The sequence below is a fragment of the Falco peregrinus genome, chromosome 1 (assembly GCF_023634155.1).
Source record: "Falco peregrinus isolate bFalPer1 chromosome 1, bFalPer1.pri, whole genome shotgun sequence".
NCBI lineage: Eukaryota > Metazoa > Chordata > Aves > Falconiformes > Falconidae > Falco > Falco peregrinus.
This window is the reverse complement of record NC_073721.1, coordinates 36,396,550-36,416,372: the sequence shown is the minus strand read 5'-3', so window position 1 is coordinate 36,416,372 and position 19,823 is coordinate 36,396,550. Positions and strand designations below refer to the sequence as shown.

At 38.1% G+C, this 19,823-nt stretch overlaps 1 protein-coding gene across 1 annotated transcript in view; it reads left to right on the top strand.

Moving 5' to 3' along the window:
- GFRA1 (GDNF family receptor alpha 1) overlaps positions 1-19,823 on the top strand; it is a 143,575-nt gene that overhangs the window by 111,370 nt on the left and 12,382 nt on the right. The window contains exon 7 of the mRNA XM_005237568.4: positions 4,467-4,645. Coding sequence (XP_005237625.1) covers positions 4,467-4,645 — 179 coding nt within the window. The remainder of the gene's footprint in view (positions 1-4,466; positions 4,646-19,823) is intronic.

The following is a 19,823-nucleotide window of genomic DNA, read 5'->3' as shown; positions in this document are numbered from 1 at the left end:
AGGATGTTTTCTGGATGTCTTTATTGTTTAAAGATGTTATGCTATATCAAGGCCATCTCTTTGCACTTTGTAAGCATGATTCTGCTGTAGGTGTAAAAATTAAATAAAAACAAGTATGTCTGCTACTATAGTTTATGGTCAAGACTGCAAACATCACAAGCTTTTGGAAAAAAATTAAAGTAACAAAGTTGTATCATATAGAAAAATGTTTACATCACAGATCATATTTGGACCCTAATATTCTGGCAGCATCTGTACCAAAAAATTGCAACACCTGAGGGGCTTCTGTATAATTTAAAAACTTCATATAAAAAAAGACATGTAGTTTGTGATATGAAGGATTTGCTGTAGGTAAGTATAAATTGGATTGTGCTTGCAATTTATAGCCAAGCTTCAGGTTTCTTAGGTTGCTTGATTTCAGATGCCTGGTTTTAAAACAAGTCTGGATGGTACCTATTGTAAAGATTTTGTTAAATTATTGATTTTTATTTTTTTTTTTCAGTCAAACTCGCTTCCAAATTAGGGACTATTATAAATTTCAGAATGGCTCAGTGGAGTAGATTTTGGCAGGTTCTCTTTTCAAATTTCCTGTCTGCCTGCAGCAGCATAATTGGATGATGTGGAGTGTGCATCAGAGTTTTAATTTCAGATAAATGAGGAGACCAAAAGAGCTTGGCTTCCCTAGCCTAGCAGAACAGAAGTTGAAAAGATACGTGACTGTCCTCTGAAACTGCATTAGAGGGGCAAGCCCAGGAAGGGAAAAGGATTACTTAACCTAGAGGACAATGTTGGCATGAGATCAGAAAGGGAGATACTGGCCGTACATGTTTAGGCTCAAAACTGGAAAATTTTTAGCCATCAGATGAAAGTTAAGGAATAGGCTTCCAGTGGGAGTTTTGAGAATAAAAAAATCTTACCAGTTTTAAAAGTCTTATTTCATCAGCTTATGAAAAGAAGTATATGTTGTTGCTTTTTGTCAAAAATAGCAAATGAACTCGATGATCCAGACTGTCCCATCCTGCCCTATATACTTGAGCTAATGCAAATGCAGGCTTCAGTCTGTATTTTAGTATAGGGTCTGAAAATCTCCATTCTGTTTGCTACCATCTCGGTAGCTTCTCCACAGGCAGCGTTGTTCTGAAGACATGGGGAGCTTTGCATACAAAAAGTGAGTGTCCTGAGTTGCTATTAGAAGCAATATTTATTGAGCTTTGGAGGAATCATTTACTCAGGATCATTTCACAAACAATAAAAAAAACCCAAACCCAGAAAACAATTCAGACCATGACTGGGTAAAATTTAACAGTATAGCATCAGACCTTCAAACCTAATGGGGCTGCCACTTACATGTACTGTAATACATCAGATTTTATTCATTTGTGAATGTATTAACTGGTGGAATGTTACAGGTTCTCTTTAGAATATAAAGATAGAGCGATCCCGTGTCCTTTCTTTTGCCATCAGTATAAAAGCATTAATGAAGACAAATCAAAGACATTAGAGGTTACTGTGAGACAAATTATAGTCATCCTACTTGTAGAAGATGTCTTCTTCATGAAGAAATTAAAGATGTTTCTGGTTTAATACAAAGTTTTTTTTTTTACAGAGAATGGGAAAAGTTAAAATTTTATTTTTTGATTGTTACTGTCATTAATAGGTCCTCCAGTGAGTGGAGAAAATGTCATTTGCTTATTGGATGAGATTAAAACCCCTGCCACCTTTTTTAGACAAAACAAAAATGACTTTCCCTAATGGGAAGAAACTAGTAATTTCTTGCTAGTCTGTTTTGATAAAGTGTATTTCCCCTTCAAAGTGGAAAATAAACCAGTGATCTGAGGCAGTTATAGAAGGAAGATGTGGAGTACCGGGCTTAAACGTTTATTCAAAAACCCATTTGGGTTTTTTACGCAAAGTGGAATAGCTGCGCTGTCTCCTGAGGGCTAGGGGACTCGGAAAGCAGAAGACCTCAGGTGATGTGTGTACTGGGTCTGGTGTGGAGCTGGGGTACAAAGCTGAGTTTACCATGTCCCCCATACACATCTGAAATCCTGGTCTTGCACCTCTGTTAAGCGCTTCCCTAGAAATTCCACTCTGGAGTTGAAAAGCCTTTTGCAACAGATTTTAAGTTGAAACAAGAGTGGAAGTTTTGATTTCAGAAGGTGAGTGTGAATATACAAGTGAAAATCCCAGTCTGTTCTAATATTTAGTCTAATATTAGTCTAATAATTAGTCCAAATAAAGACAAACGTTGTGTTGTTTTCTTTTCACATGTCTTAGATACAGTGTTTTTTTATCTTAGCATTATCCTGTCGAATATGGTTTTATATGAGAACTGTGAAATTGGCCTAATCGCAAGAAAGCTAAAAATCCAAATTAATAGGCACCAAATAGGATCTATTCCATCCTAAAATGTGGGGCTGTGTATTACTTTGCTTGTACTTTTATCCTCTTTGTTGGAAGATGCAAGTTTATTGGTAATATTACAGTGGTCCTAACTGCTGCCTCTCCAGTTAAGGTTTGGCCAGTCTTAAATTCTGAAAATCCATCTTAAGACTTTACTTTAGCTACTCTGAAAGTGAATGTCCTGAAATCTGTTTACATGCTCTAGAATTCCTACTGAACTGAATGAACCGAACCTATCTGTTCAAAGGATTTGTTCACACTTGCCTTATAGTGCAGTAAAAAGAATTGGCAAGTAAGAGGAAAAGCATAAAGCAGTGAGTTAGTTAATAAAAATTATTGAGAGGAACTTTACTGGAGCAATTAGACACTTGAAGCACCTCCTTACAGTCATTATGGTTTTTTTAAATATATTTGAAGTATGTATGAAAATTTTATATATATATATATATATATTTATAAACATATTTAAAATATAATGTATGTGTCTGAAATATTATGAAAATATTGGGGAGGCATGGAATACTTCTCCTGTGAGGACAGGCTGAGAGAACTGGGGTGGTTTAGCCTGAAGGGAGGCTCTCGGGAGACCCTACTGTGGCCTTTCTGTGCTCAAAGAGGGACTATAAGAAAGATGGGGACAGACTTTTTAGTAGGGCCTGTAGCAATAGGACAAGGGGTCATGGTTTTAAACTCAAAGAGGGTAAGGTTCAGACTAGATGTAAGGAAGAAACTTTTTACGATGAGGGTGGTGAAACACTGGCACAGGTTGCCCAGAGTGGCAGATGCCCCATCCCTGGACACATTCAAGGTCAGGCTGGACTGGGCTCTGAGCAACCTGATCTGGTTGAAGATGTCCCTGCACATTGCAGGGGTGGTGGTGGATTATGTGACCTTTAAAGGTCCCTTCCAACCGAAACCATTCTACAATTCTACCACAGAATTATAGAATATCTCAGGTTAGAAGGGACCCATAAGGATCATAGGGTACGATTCAATCAAATAATTGAAGCCGTCGAATTGTAAAGACCACTTTTACTTAGAAAACCGGAAGGATTGCATGCATTCCTGTGATCCTGCAATAATGGAAACAGAGAGTTACAGTTAATTTAGGAAGCCATAGGAGAATATTGCTTTATATATATTGCCTTATTCAGGGAAAACAAAGAAAAATATCTTTCCACTCTTCCCTCTTTGTCTCCATCCACCCAGCTGATTGTGGTGCCTTTTAAAAATCCTTCTCTTTGCATGTTGGAGTTCTAAAAACTAATATCAGAATAAAATACATCTCTTTCAGATGAGAATGAAATGTAAATTATTTTATAAGGCAAGGAATACCACTGAGCAGAAGTATTAATAACTTCCACATATTAGTCCCCAGTGAAATTGTTTGATTTCTTGTACAAAGAATTTGAAATAAGAAATCCCTAAATCCATGTTGAATCCCCAAAGACCTGATTAAAAACTGTTTTTCTATTTGTTTATGAAAAAAACCAACCAATTTACTATTGCCATAAACACACTCGTTAATCCCATGAAACTGTGATAAGCTTTTTAACTTTTATATTCTAAAGTTTTAGTTTAAGTATGCTTCCCTCACCTAATTATGCAGATTTTGATTGAAAACTGTAAGGAAAAGATTGTCTTAGTTAAAACATTTTGTAGTTATAGGCATGTTAGTTTTACTACAACAAGCTGTAGAAATAAATTAATATTTTGCCTGCCCTCTGTATTTAGTTCACTATGTAACATCACCTGCCTGAATCAGGACGTAGCATTCATTGGGTGGTGACAAATATGATTACAGTAAGTCCTAGAGCTTCTGTCAAGAATTACTGGGAACATTACAAAGAGGAGGCTGCACCAGATAATTATGTGACCCCGGACTCTCAGTTATCGTTTCTGATATGTTCAAAATTAAGACACATTTTTCAGCATAAAAATTGAGTTTCTATAAATACATATTTTCAATGGGATCATCGTCATCATAATAATGGTTTAAAAGTCAGTTCAGCTTTCTGCTGTTTGTTTAGAAATGGAAAATTCTCTGTAATTTATTTTTACAGAAAATGCAATTCAGGCCTTCGGCAACGGTACTGATGTGAACGTGTGGCAGCCAATCTTACCAGTACAGACCACTACAGCCACAACTACAACAGCTTCCAGAGTTAAAAACACAGGTTCGGAGACCACCAACAATGAAATACCCACCCACAACGATTCACCAGCATGTGCAAACCTGCAGGTAAGAGAGTCTTGTAACTTGTTGCGGTGTGGAAATTAACATTTTTCATCGATGTGTATACAGAGTAGTCTCCTGCTGCATAAACAGATCCCTGCTTAAATTGGAATATCTTTTTATTCTCATGTTGTAGTTACAAGGCAGATATGTTGTAAAATATCAGACACATTTTAAATCAGAAATGTGCATATTTGAAAGTGGACTTTATTGCCTCTCTGACTATACAGAGCATTGTATTTAATTTGTTGTCACAGGTTTGGGTATGAACGTGGCAGTCTCCAAACCCTGCCACAATATGTCAGATTAAATTAATCCCCTGAGTAATCCAAATTCAGAGGGAACTCTTAATGTCAGCTAGCATGTCCTGCTACTTGCTTTCTTTTGTTATTGGCAGTAAATTTAAGAGGTTTTTTCGGCTGGGTAGGTCTGTGTATTAGAGAATACGTGGTGCTACAAACCCCGTGGTGAAGAACCTGGACAAGGATGGAAGCTAATTTGAATCAGGCGCTTTCCTGAGCTGGGGTCAAAGTCACGATGTGGTTTTGGCCAATGGCTGTAAGTGATTTCCTTTGACACTTCAGTTAGGTTATTCATGGCGTGTCATTGATTCATTCTGGATTTAATGAGGCTCATCACTTGCTAAAGGCAGTATGTGCAGCTCTTAGGGAGTTTGAAGAACTCAGGCAGGAGACGACTGCAAAATGAAGGCAAGAAAGAGGTAACAGGAAACTTAAAATGAAAACATCCTTAGGCCCAGATTAGAATCTGGGGTTATAAAAATATCTGGTGGTTTAAATGCAAAATTAGGTCAGGGATAGATCAGCTTGGCCTGTTTATTTTTGTCTTTACAGAAGGAAAGTTACTATGTGACACAAATCAAATTGTCCGAGTTTTAAGTTTTCATCAGGTATTGAGATACTTTCTTTCTGGATTCTCAAACTCTTCCACACTTTTAATATTCACATTTCACTTATAAAAGATTGATTTTGTGTTCTTTATATTAAGCTATATAAAAGTTTCCATGTTCACCAAAATGGAGGGTTCGTATCCCTTGGAAATGTATTTTGCTTCTTAAGTTTTTGTGCACCACTCTGTCATCTTCATCCCGTTTTAGTTTCTTCACTCTATTTTGTGTTGGCAGATTGCGTATGAATTCACTTTTTTCAGAGGCATTAGAGAGTCACAAAGTGTATGGGGTTAATAATAGATGGTGTTGAGTTTAGGTCCTTCTGTTTTAATTCTAGTTTTCCTATCTGTGCATTCATTATTAGTTAAGCTTTGTAAATTATTGATGAGAGGGAGAGAGTTGTAGGCGTATATTTCTATACGCAGTAGTCATTTGACCAAATAGAATACGCTAAAAAGAAGTGTAATCTTTTAAATTTAAAACTTGGAATAGCTTGCATTTAAAGGAAGACCTTGATGGAATGTTATTAATTCACTTTGTGTTATATTAAAGTATGGTTCTATGGGATAGATGAAACGTTCCTTTTCCTTCAGTGTTCGTATAGCCTCCTATAGAGTAAGGCCTCCAGGTGCTAACAAAGTACAAATGGTAAATAACGAACTGAGGAAACAGCAATTGATCACAAATATTGTTGGATTCAGTTTGATTTGCAAACCTTCCTCAAGCCTGAAGTACTTCAGTGTTTTGAAAAGGAATGACATTCTTCCCTGTCATTACCCATGCTACTCTGGCATTTTGAAGTCGCATCCCGCGTGCGTTTATCAGCACTGCTTTAGAGCTGTGTTACATGTACCCCTGCTATACCTGACACGAGAAGAAACAGCTTCCTTTAAACAAATGGTTTCTGCTGTTTGGGAGAAACTCTAGATAAAGTCCACACTAAAAGGTCACTGAAGTTACGTGAATTAAGCAGGTTTGTTCATGTGAAGTACGTTTCTGGTGCTCACTACTTCCTTCTGTCAGAACTGAAACACAAAGAAGAAAGCTCTTATATTTTAATGCATTTCAAAAAAACCCAAAAAACAACTTACGAACAGAGCCAAAACAAGCCCACACTTTTTTTTGTTTTTTTTTTTTTTTTTAAAGAAGCCTGTGTTTGTTGGACAGTATGGTGCCACTTTGCATGCGAGACCTAAACCTCAATGCAAATGTTACAAAAGAACTAGAGGCATTCGTACTGCACTGAAGGGTATTCATTCCAAGGCTCTCCTCCCATGAAAAATATGCCTTTGTAGTTACTTTCAAAACAGGAACTGGTGCGACCAAAAGCAATCTGAAGGCCTTTGTTATACACTTAGCAGTTGAGCTGGCAGGTTTCAAAAAGGCAATATAGCCTAAATACTGTGAAAAGTAGAATTAACAGCATTAGTTGCAGCACAAAGGGACAGAGGCAGAGAGGGGATAAGGCAATGATCGTTGAGATGGTACAAGTCTGAGTTAGTGGGTTTAAAAACACAGTGGAGGAAGAAAGAGTCGGAAGTGATTGATTAGTATAAATTGCCACGGAAATAAATACAGTAAGGGAGGAAAGAGCAGGAAGTGATTGATTAGTATAAATTGCCATCAAAACGAACAAAATCTAACCTCCTGGGGTTGTAAAATACAGGGCATACACCCAAATCTGCCAAGACTGTCACTGGCTGAGCAATTTTTGATGCATGTTTTTCTGACTTGTTCAGAAGGGTTGTATGAAAAGCAAGAATATACTAATGGTTTTGTCGCTGTGCCACACTCTCCTGCGCACATGCAGACCTGGGTGTTGGAAGGGTTGTGAATGCTTAAAGAAAACGTGAGGTACTCTTTGTTTACCTTACTCTATTTATTTCAGATACCTGTTGAAGGTTTGAACTTGCAAATAATTTTTGCTTCAGTGGTGCTGTTTAGAAATTGTTCTTCATTTCAGTTTACTATTACTACAAGAGTTTACAGTTCTTTTGTGGTGGTGTTTTCTTATTTCAAATTGATACAGAGAAATTTTGATTTGTGATATATGCTTCTTTTATGTTTACATATGTATTTGTGTAGTATACTCTTTTCTTCTGTCCCTAAATTAAATCAGCACTCTATCTTTGCCAGCACGATGCTTTACTTTGTCAAGCATCCTATAAACTGTTTTTGTAAACCTGGCTTCTAACAAATTTTACTAAACACAGAGAGCAAGTAGTGGTTAGTTTTATATAAAATGCTAAATTCGTGGATTTTTTGAGGTGCTTGACATCTTCCAAAGGATCCTCAGCACCACAGAAAAATTATTCATAAAATATTTTGAACAAAATGGAAGATGAATGCCAACAGTGTGCTCCTTACACAGTTGTGTATAAGTAATTGCTGTCCCTATCCTTTTCCTGATAGCTTCGCTCTAACGTTTTCTATTTAACTGACGTATTTGTTTATCCTTCATTCTCAGTCATAATTTTTATTCAGTCGGCCAGCCAAAAAATGGTTATGGTCTTTCGGTCTCACATTCTGTCCCCACTGCTTGAACCGTCAGGTTGGATTATTTGAAAGGGACAAAAGAACGAGTTTGGATGTGTACTCACACCATGTATTCTTCAAGAAAAGTGCTGCTTCTGCATTTGGGAGAGATGCATGGAACTGAAAGATGATAATGAAATAAACTTCAATTGATAGATTAGACTAGATTAGATCAATTGTTACTACATCATCGAGAAAGATTAAAAAAATAAGACTTTCATACTGGGTTTACTCTATTATTTTAGAAGACATTTTACACAAGACAAAAAAAGATGGTTAAGGGCATTTAAGTCTCAATTTATGCATCAAAATCTATCAACTTCCTCACTAGTTCTATACTTTGTATTCCTACATTTATTATGAATGTCTTGCTCTAGTTAACCCTAGCTCAGCATTCAGAGGGAATTTAAGGTTTTGGGGTTTTGGAGACGTGTGAACGGCAGACACATGTAGTTGAGATGCATGGCCCTTTGGACCAAAGGCACATACCAGTATGTGAATGCCATTGTAACCTCAGCAGCAAAATTTTTTAAAAAATATGAGATAGGAATTAAAAAAACCTAAACATTTTGTGGGGAACAAGGAGGAAAAGAGAAATACAGATACTTAAATACGTCGATCCTTTCTTATCTGCATGTAAGGTTAGTTAGTGTTTAGAACAGACTCGGGTCATATTGCAAGCTGTTCTTCCACAAATTCACATAATTCCACATAAATTTGGGATTTGAAAAAATATCTATTGTGGCAAGTCTTAAGACAAAAACAGGAGACAGGGCTCAGTCCCCTGAGGAGACCAGGACTTACACATGACTCACAGACTGAAAATGACTGTGCTTTTACTTGTCCATCTATCTGTTGCAGGTCTTCAGCGCTTTCTGAGGGTCTGCTAATCTGGTGTTTGGAGTAGTGTCTATAATTATTTAATGTGGCTTCCCAAGTGCTAAATACTATTAGTATAAAGCATTGTGTAGGTGTTTGGAGATGGTTAAAAGCTTCACTGTAGTATTCTGAGGATGAAGACGCAGCAGGTATGGAGCTCCCTGGACCGGTAATTGGGTGGAGGGTGAATGTAAGCAGGAAACACAGACAGTATGTAGGTGTGTTGTTGATGGAGTACTACAACTGCTGGGGCAGTTCACTGGAATAGGGACAAAAGGAACTTGATTTACCCCCTGAAAACTGGTATAAACTTGCCCATATGCCTGGCACCCTTTTCCCTCAATCCTTTCACACAGCCTGTGAACTTGCTGTTTCTTTTTCATTTTGTCAAAATCAAGCACTATCCTTTCAAATGCCCTTCTTGCTCTGTCCCTCGGGAGAAGTCATACTTGGACCTCTTCCTCTGGGCATTGCAACTATGCGGAAAGTTATAGTCTGGGGCAAAAGATGGACAGGAATATAAAACTCTCAGTGCCGTGCCAGAACCAAATTAGAAAACAACCAAAAAATAATTTGACTAAATGTTTCATAGGAAAAGATTTAAATTTACCTCCTGTATTTCCAGGATTAGCTGACATAATGGGGTCAGCCTGCTGGTACAAGTAATTTAGAGAACCTGTTGGCAGCTTTTCTTCTGAAAAAGCAACATTTCATATTTGTTTCAGTAGAAATTCTGTTGGACTTAAGGAACTCTTGTGTGATTTTCACATTCAGATTAAAATCTGACAGCCAAGGTTAATTTAAAGTTTCACCTTTAATCTTATATTGGGGCACCGAGCAAAATTCTGTGTTTTACCAGAACGGAGACTGCTTTGTCCATTGGTTTCATTGACATTGATTTCCGTTAAGTTAATCTTTTGTTTGCTTCAGCACCATGCTGGAGTGGGTCCTCAAAAAATGTGGATGTATAAAATTCCCCAAGACTGTACTCATTTACTGCGTGGCTCTTGCACCTCTCAGATAGAACCAGAGAAGGTGAGGTCACCGTCAGCAAGGGACAGCTTTGGGTTTTCAGCCTCTATGACAATCTCTGTGTTCACAGGCAGGAAAGTCGTCAGCAGTCCCCCTGCATGGCTGTTCAAACAGTGGAACTCTGTGCCAAAAGGCTGCCTTGCAATGAACGTATACATACGTATGTACTAATGGTATGATCATGTAGACTGCTTCCACTCGGAGCAAGTATGTCCTTGGGTACTTCACCACCATTGCCAAAAAATTTAGGACCACACAAGATGGATAATTTTCAAGTGTGTTGAAATCCCGCTGAAATTAAATATCTGATTAATATAGGTAATTAATTTCTAAGTACAGAGTCTTTTGCCTCTCTTTTGAACATCAGAGGAACAGTTTGAGGATATAGCTGAGTGTCATACCCTATAGGTTCAGATGTATCACTTTAGTGTCAGTGTTGCTATGAGACATCAGCCATCAGTAGTCAGTAGAAAATTGTTCTCATTTAGGGGCCTTGGTTGAACTTAGTCGAACACTGAGTTCCCCTTGCGAGATCGGTTATGATTTGTGGAGCAGAGTACAGAGTAAAACTCTCTGAAAGTGTAAGTCAGCACATCTCTGTTGTTAGCATCAGAGCTACACAGGTGTCCAGTCTCTTTGGCATGTAGAGCTCTCTGCAAGACTGGACCTTATATTTAATGATCAATAATCCGATGAAAAATTTTTAATGTTGGAAGTTGGTTGTAATAAATTTCTGTTACTGAAAGACAGCAAAATGGCTTATTTTGCATGTTAGAATTACAGTTTAAATTACGTTTTTTTGATTAGGATTCTTTTCACTGTACCAAAATATTGTGCATGTATACTGCTGGAGAGCATAATACTTTAGAATTATTTCATCAATGATAAAATATTTTACAGTTCATTTTAAAAAAAAAGTTTTAATAGTCTGAGCATCTTTGGTGTATTATAATACTACAGCACTTTATAGCAGACTGTAAAACTCCAGATTACAGTTTTAGGAATCATGCAATTTTGTTTTATAGTTTAATAATTGTTCAATTGAAAATGAGTATGAGGTTACTAAAACCCAATTTAATGACTTACAAAAATACAACTTTATGAAAATGTACTACACACCTTTATAGCAAATTGAAATTTCTATGAACAGATTAAAGTTCTTATCCTCAGAAAGAATTTTGCAAATTATTGCTACTAAAAGCAGATGTAGCATTTGCAGTGTTCCCCTAAGCCACAGTTGTTTCTGTTTCACATCAGTATCCACTTACAGGAATAGCCACAAAAATACGAAGTGCTACAACAAACTGAAATCAGAAAATTGGATCACATCAGATAAGCCAAATCAAACTATTCATAGCTCATGTTATTGCTTTATGTGATTCTTCATCATATTAAAGGTATTCCTAATGTCAGCCAACTTCAGTTCTCAATCAAATACCTAGTTCATCATGTATGTCCGTTTTAAAACAAATAGCTCACTACAGCCTGCAAAAACCAGCCTTAAAATGGAGTACAGTATTATAATTTAATTTTAAGGCATAACTACTGCTAATAAAAATTCTAGGTCATTGCATTGTGATGGTAGATGTTTAATCATATTGTCTTTGGAGGTATAGTTCATAATATATTGTGCGTTTATGGGACTTGACAAAGTGCTTTGTTTAAGACACATTGTTTGCTGTTAGCACATATTAGGTTTTAGCCATGACTCTGCTCCCATTGATACTTGTTCAAGTGAAGGTAACGCCAGTTATGCCAGCAGGCAGGCCCCGTTGCAAAGCAAGTGCAGGCAAAAGCGATAGTGCCACTAGGTTTCTAATGGAACGGACAGCAAGCATAGAGTTCTTGAAATCATTAGTACTTTTTTTTTTATTTTATTTTAACGGGAATAGCTTGCAGGAGTCCTACTTAAAGCCTAGAACGCCATCATGCCAGCTGTTCTGCAGGCACGTAATGAAAAGGTACTCCTGACCTTAAAAACCCAGTGAATTACAGTTAACTTCAGTGAAGCTATCACCTCATAGCCTTTATTTATTCTGAAAACACAGTGTATTTGCGTGCTCTAAAAACAATATATGTATTACTATTACAAACCATGCTAATGCACTGTGTTATCCTCAAAAAGTATATCCACAGAGATACATGACAAACACCGAAGTGAAAGACTGGTATCTTTATCTCAGATAACAGATCCAGTTGTCAATACAGAGACGTTTCTTTCTAAAATATGAAATAGCTTGGCAGTTGCCAGAATAGATCAAAATTTAACAAATAAAGTCTGCCTTTATCAATTCTGCCATTTTTGCAAAGAATTGTTATTGGCTAGGCAAGTGAAAGGATTTCGCAAGGCTTTTATAATTGAAATGTACTTTTAAACACTGTTATTGAAGCAGGTATTGATGTGTTTGTTTCGTAGTGTGATGGATTAAGACAAATGACAGTGTGGAGGCCAAATAATTTTAGATAGCAAAGCATATTAATCGCAGGTGCATACAGTTTCACAAATTACATGCCACCTTCATCTTGCAGAGGGGTTGAGAAGTCAGGACAGCAGCCTAGCCATTTGTTGCAGAAGCTCCTCGTTCTGTGGGGGAGAAGGCTCTCTCCTGGAGACGGACCCTGATGTGTTGTGCACAGTCCTGGTGCAGGGTCATGACGTTTGCCTCCCTGAAATCCCCAGAGGTTAGAGAGATGCTCACAGATCCTGCAGTAGGGTTGTGGGGCTGCCTGCCCCACAGTCTTTTCCCCAAATCTTTGTTCCCCTGTATTTTTATGAGTCCATGCATATATAAGTGGGCAGAGAAGAGCTTAAGGGTGACTGTGGGGTTTAAATTGTGCTATAATTCCCTGTTGTGCTGTCACCCTTGTTGGCTCTTGCAGTCTGCTTGTTGCAGACACTTCTGGACACCTTTTGCACTTCTTAGTGATCAACAGGTTGTTTGCATAGATTAGCTATCGATTTCCTAGAGCACACCAAAGCTGTGCTGTTGTCTGGGACAAGTGCTTGGTCGTATTTTGTCTATTACTACAGCAAAGTGTCTGTTAAAGTTCACTGTCCTTTGCTCACAGCTTTGTCTGATTATTTTCGGTCTAAAGTAATTTTAAAGAGGATAATATCTGGGCCGTATGTGGAAGCCACTACCCTGTTGTAGCAGGTCCTGAGCAGTTTTCAGGCAGAGCTCTCCAAAAGCCTCAGGAGCCTTGTGCATATGTTTAATTCTCTATTCCTTAGTAGTTTCAAGTGTTCGGGCTGCTTTGTTGCTGGTTTTAGCTGAATCATTACGAAGAACGTAGTAGAGTGAAAGCATTTGAGGAAGGTGTATGAATTTGAGTACTCCAGTGCTCAGAAAAATAGAAAGGATAACCTGTTACCCACTGGTTGAAAATGGAGGTGAAGTCATTGTCTCCTTTTACGCATCTTGCAGAACATGCCAGTTGTGGAAGTGGAGGTGGCAGCTGTGTTCATCCTCTTACACTCAGTCTCATGGCAGCGTTACTTGCCCTGGCCCACAACTGTAAGCTTTCCTGTGGAGGTCTGAACACCTCTGCAGTACCAGCAAAGAAAATCACACTGCTTTTAGAGAGACAGATTCCCTTAAACTCATACATGGATAACAGCTCTAAACACAACGATCATTTTTAAACACTTCTAGTACTCTTGGAAACCCTCCCTACTGGAGATAATAAAAATTCAGGAAATACACTATTTTGTCATGGAGGAAAGTTCCCCTTTGGGAAACGATAACCAAGACTAGTTCCTCCTATTTATGTGATGTGAGTTGTTAGACTATTATTCTCAATTTACTGGCATATCTACCCCATCTCGGAAACTTCACTTCCAGTTAGTTACCCATTAGTCTTTATTAGATCCTTTTCCTATCTATCCTTTCCTCTTTGTGTGTGTGTGTGTGTGTCCCTGTGTCCGTGTGTGTCCTTGCAGATCCTTTCTGTAATCTTTGGGCACTCAGCTGCCTTATAGACTTACTCTGGTATGACATTTATCAGTATACATTTGTCTATATTCCCTCTAATGATGTGATGACTAAATGCAGATTCAGGGAGGGGAAAAGACTACAAGACTGAGCAGGAGCCTGTATAGTACAGGAGGAGCCACCATGCCGTCACTGGCTTGGCTGCCTTGGAAGTTAGTGGGGAAGGGTCTGGCGGTTGTGGCCATACTGGGGTGAAATTAAAAGATTGGAATAGGTCTGTATTTTGATTTGGCAAAAAAGTCTGAGGCAACCCTGCTTCCTTATCCTTGATTAAAGAGGATACATTGCCTTCCTCTGCCAACAGCAAACCCAAGTACATGAAGTATGTTTATGCATATGAAGTCATTAAGAGGCAATCACAGGACCTAATCAAATTCTGCTTTTGTTTATACACTTGTAAAAATGGAATAACTTCACAGTTGTGTACATTGCAATTATCCTTAAGTGTATGTTGTAATTATCCGTTACTCTTTACATATATATACATGATTCTTTGGTATTTCTGTCTAACCCATAAACTAATATTCTTAAAAACTAAACTACCCAGCTCACAGTTATCATGCAGCAGATATGGTCAGAAGCATTTCAGTAATAATGAAGATTTTTTAGGAATAGTTTCTTCCTTGTTACCAGCAGCAAATGAAATATAGAAAGGCCCAATGGAAATTAGAATACAATAATAAGTCATCATTCTAAATCATACATTGGTGACATAGCATACATAGGTGACATGCAACATAGCTGCATAAGTAGTATACTGTTGAAGATCTAAAATTTGGAACCTTTTCTATAGTATGCCTGAATTTTTCAAGTAATCAGACCAAGTTTACAGCACTGAAAATGAAATGCTGTCTTTTAACCAAATTGACTAACTTATACTCTCAATAAAAAAACACTAACGATAACAAAACATCCAAAGAGAAATACATTTTTGTTCTGCTTTTAACCTGTCTGCTCATTTTACTTGCAGTCTTCACTGTACATTAGTAATCAAATACTGGAAATAAATCATACGCTTTATCTTCTACTTACTTTTTATGCCTATGAGTCCTAATCAGCTGCCTTACTGGAATAATAGATTTCTACATTACACTCGAACCGTCTACTCTACAGCATTTTTCAACATGCTGTTAAGTTCCAGAACACAAGACGCTGTCACCCATTTCAGTTCCTTGCCTTCAGAATCAGTAGGAGTTCAAAATGTTTATTTTAGTCTGTACTTTGGAGGAGAGCCTGTTTCACACCCAATTGTACTTTTAACCAGTGGACTTGGCCTAATAACCCCTCCTCAGGTTAAGCCCTCCTGCGTGTTTAGCTCTTTCTGTGAGCCACAAGTAAACAGACTGACTGTTGTGCATAATGCAGGATATTTTTTCATAGGTTCACTCAGTATGTGTCCTAAAGAATTATAGGATTATCCTCCCTCATGTCTGTCTTAAAACAGTATTAGGTATTCAGGGCAGTAATCTACTAAATACTGCATTACATGGTACTAATTTTTTTTCCAGATTGACATTTTCAGAAGCCTCAAGTCACCTCTAATTCAAGACTAGATATGCATTATCACATGCACATAAACATTTGGATGTACCAAATTCATGCTCACATGTGAAATATGTGCATTCAAATTTGTTATGTACATGGTAGGTAAGATTTGTACCAGGTAGGATCTAAATAGCTACCTGCAGCTCTAAGTACCTAATTTGAGCAGAGAATCGGATAAATGTCCATATAAATGAAGTGCGCATGGATGAAAGCAAAGCAGTTGCAAGTACCTGTGAAACCCCGTTCCTGAATTTGTGTATGCAGAAATGTAAAAATTGGTTTGATCAGAACTTTTCTGGTGAACAGTGCTTAGTGTGTTTTTTACAATGGTTTGCCCTCCTGCAGAAATAGTGCATTAACAGTTGCGTGTAACAGAGTTAAATTCTTGAAGACCATCATATACTGAATTCTATGTCAGTATGCTTTTCTGCACGCTTCAGTCACTTATGCACTGTAATTAGCTGGTTCTGAGGGCAAATTTAGGGATCTGATCCTGCAGGGAACTAACTGCCTGTATAAAATTTCAAGAGTCAAATGCAGATTCAGAAGGAAGAATTGTCCCTTTTATCATACTGATTTTGAACTTCATTAGTTTGACAAATTCTTGCAACTCTTTGCAGAATCATGCTCTCATCGTGCTCTCATGAAGAGTTGGCCTAACCCCAATTACTTTTGTTTAAGATTTCCTGATTATTCCTAAGGATTCAGTTACAGTTAATTGCAGATGAGAAATTCAGATTGTTACAGGCACAAGCGAACAGGTTGAGATGAACAACACACCCTGTTTATACCCAGAGAACAACTTAATGAGGATGCTTAGGAATCATTAATTAAGCAGAGGCTTTTCACCTTCAGGCTGATGGCTCAGACACAACTACAAGGTGGTATTTAGTAGCAGTGCAACTGTTTGGTAAGTGCCCTTAGTGAGATGGCTGTGCTTTTTGGGAGCTGAACTAGTCGCCCTGGGGTCCACATCACAAGGACAAAGGACAGCCCCTGAAATACCAGCCATGCTGGCTCATGCCAGTGTAACAGGGGACCGGACTCCGGTGTTTCATGAACATTTAAAGCCAGCAACTGGCAAAGCTGCAGCTCCAAATAATCTTCAACCAGTGAGACGCATCTGCTCATATATGCTCTGCAAGTCGTCATTCATCGTCTGCTGCCCTTTGTTATGTACAAAGCTTGTTGTAGTGCAATTACATTCATCCATGCACAGCGTATCAGAAATACGATGTCCCATGCTGCTCAAGTGGTCACCAAGTGTGAGCAGCATAGTGATATCCCGGATCCCTTTTAAGGATGCTGTTCTCAAATACTAAAGAGGCTAATCCCATCTTGGCCACTGAACATGGCTTGTCTTAAACCCATTAAATTCACTTCTCACTGGGACAGCTCAATACACTAGTGCAGTATGAGTGCTGCTGTGCATATGCAGCCTGCATATGCTATATACATACGTTAATATACAGTAGATCCAGTCTGCATTGTACTCATCCCTCGACTCTAGTAATGCTGTCTTAGTTCTGACTTTCCACCCACTGGTCTGGAGGCAGGAGTAATACAAGAAGCTGTATTGCTACTGTAGTTGACACACAACCAGATATTGGTGTTTGGTTGGGTTTTTTTTAATGCTTCATCTCTAGAAACTTGACAACAGTGTCTTGATGCTGAAACTTGCTAGTAAGACAAAGCTGATGCTTGTGAGTATTAGATGTATCTGAGTAGGTAGATCACAAAAACTACCCCTCACTTGGTCTGTTTTCTACTTAGCCTTAGCTCAGTCCAGAACTATTAATAAAACCGTTATGCACTCAGGGAAATATTTGCTGCCAACCATCATCAATCAAGATTCTCTTCAGATAGCGCTCTCAAGATGTTTTTCTAGGTGAAACCTTCTAATCTCTCTCTTGAGTCCCACTAAAGAGTGTTAAAATTTGGTAGCATAGGGCACCTTCAAGATTTTTCCTGTAGAGTTTGCAATGGAATTAGAAGAATCTGAGGATATAGGAGGACTGCCCCTTTTGAACAGAGCAGCTCATCTCACAGAAAGGGAAATGAAGGGCATAGGGAAACATTCTGAGTGCTTTGCAGCATTATAAACCTATATCCCATTAATTCCTCAGTCTCTTTGATGAAGCGCACTGCCTGAGGTGCAAATTAGTGCCAGTTTTGTACATTGAACCTGTCCTCTTAAGAGAAGAAGTGCTCCAGAACCGCCTCCTCATTTCAAAAATACTACAGAATAGTTGTCACTATTGACCTGAGCTAGATTAAACTAGCTACCTTGGAATATCAGGCTGTATATCCCATTAATAATCCTCTGAACTATCCAGTATGCCACAATGTAATACTTCAAGAAGTAGGCAAACTAGTCACAATAAATCTTCAAAAGCCCTTCCAGTTTAGTATGGAAACCTTACAAACTATGCCCAAAGTGAGCCTGTCGTTCTCTGTTACCTGCATTATTAGAATTTGCCCATTTGTATTTTCTGGCTTATTAAATGTAAACGTTAATGTGAGCCTCCTGGCCTTCTGTGAATGGTTTGTGTGATCAAACAAAACAGGATCATATCCTGTGAATACAGTTTTGCCTAATCTGATAATTATTTGCATAATCTGGTTATTATAGGCTCAGTTTTGTTTTAATAGTGTTGTAATTGTTAAATGTCTAGCATTCACAGTCCTTTTTGTGTCTAAGAAATTGTTTCAGTGATGGAAAAAAATTTCTCAGTGGTTCTTACTGAGCTCAAATTTGAGGCCATATATGCAGATGATATTAGGAATTTTCATTTTCCGTTGCTGCAGCCTGGCCAGTGGAAGAATTCCCCTTGGTGCAGTGGGATCAGGGCAGTAATGAGTAGGGCACCTTTCTAATAAGCTCATGATTCTGCAGACTCCTCTTACATGAGAGTTTCTCTGCTTATTTGAATAGTTTCATTACCTACAGTGTAACTGTTGTATGTGAGAGCATCATTGCATCGTTCATGTGTAAATAATGGATCTGAGGAAGGCCACTATAATATCATCCATTAAAGTATAGTCAACTGTAGTATGCTCATTAAAGATTAGAATTAGTGTTAGGATTTCACTCCTAGTATGTTTGAGAAGGAGTTATTTTTGTCTCCCTCCCTCGCTTCAGCAGGGGAAGAATGAATGCAGGATGCTACACCAAAATCTCTCGCAAGTATTAAGATCTGAACTGCCAGGGCCTTTTAATAATGTTTAGGGAGCTGACAGGACAAACCAAGGTCTAGCTTAGCTAATGGAGATCTGTGGGTAAGACCAAGTGCGTTTTTATTTTTATTTTTTCAGTTATGACTTAAATCTGTTGAAACATACGCTTGTTGTGGAAATTAAAATGCCAACAATTAAAATTGTATGATTAATTCACTTTTAGAAATTAAAATGCTATCAGAAGGAATACATTTGAATACCTTTCTACAAAAGCATTAAGATGTATATTCTAATGAGAATAAAACCAGGTTATTATAGACACAGCTAGCAGCTATGCTTGAAGTTGTCTTACATTTTGCATTAAAAAAAATCCTCTGTTCAGTGACTTTGAACTTTGCCAAAATATTAGCTTATTCCTGGGAAAACCACAGTATGCCATAACCTGTTTTTTTTATAGCCTCACCTTGGTAAATTTGGTTGCATTAATTTAAAAAATCTTCCCAATATTTTTATTAACAGTATTTTCAGTGCTAGAAAGGAACATGGATACTTGGGCAAGTACTGTAGCAAGTAGTACAGCAAGTTCACTAAAATTCCAGCCCTGCCAGTTCTGAGGATATGTCTGTGCATCTGCAGAATTCAGCTACAGGATTAGAGGAACAGGGAGAAAATGCTTTAAAGTTTTGTTTCAGTGGTACTTCTGGAGAGCAAATTGTGGCAGAAATGCAAAATTCACTGATTAATCCGAATCACAGCTGCTGAAGATTGAATTATTTTAAATGAAAAAAAGCAGTCTCTAAATCATGTCACAATTTTATGGGACTGGGGTACAGGCATGGCCACGTAACTGGACGTAAGGAAGCGAATACATTGGGCTTGAAATGTTTAAACAGAAGTGAGGAGGGAGGGCATAGCTGTGCAATTGGTGCTCAGCTAGGTGGCTAGTGTCTTCTGCTTTTCTGTGCAAGGTCACTTCAGTACCTGCAGCCTTTGCTTTTGCCTCTCTGTAATTGCAGCAGAGTTGCTTGTTATCTGGAGTGGTTTTGAGACCCTTTGAAGGCTTTCTGTGTTTTCTTTCTGTGCGCAACCATGCCAGTCCTCACAACACACATGC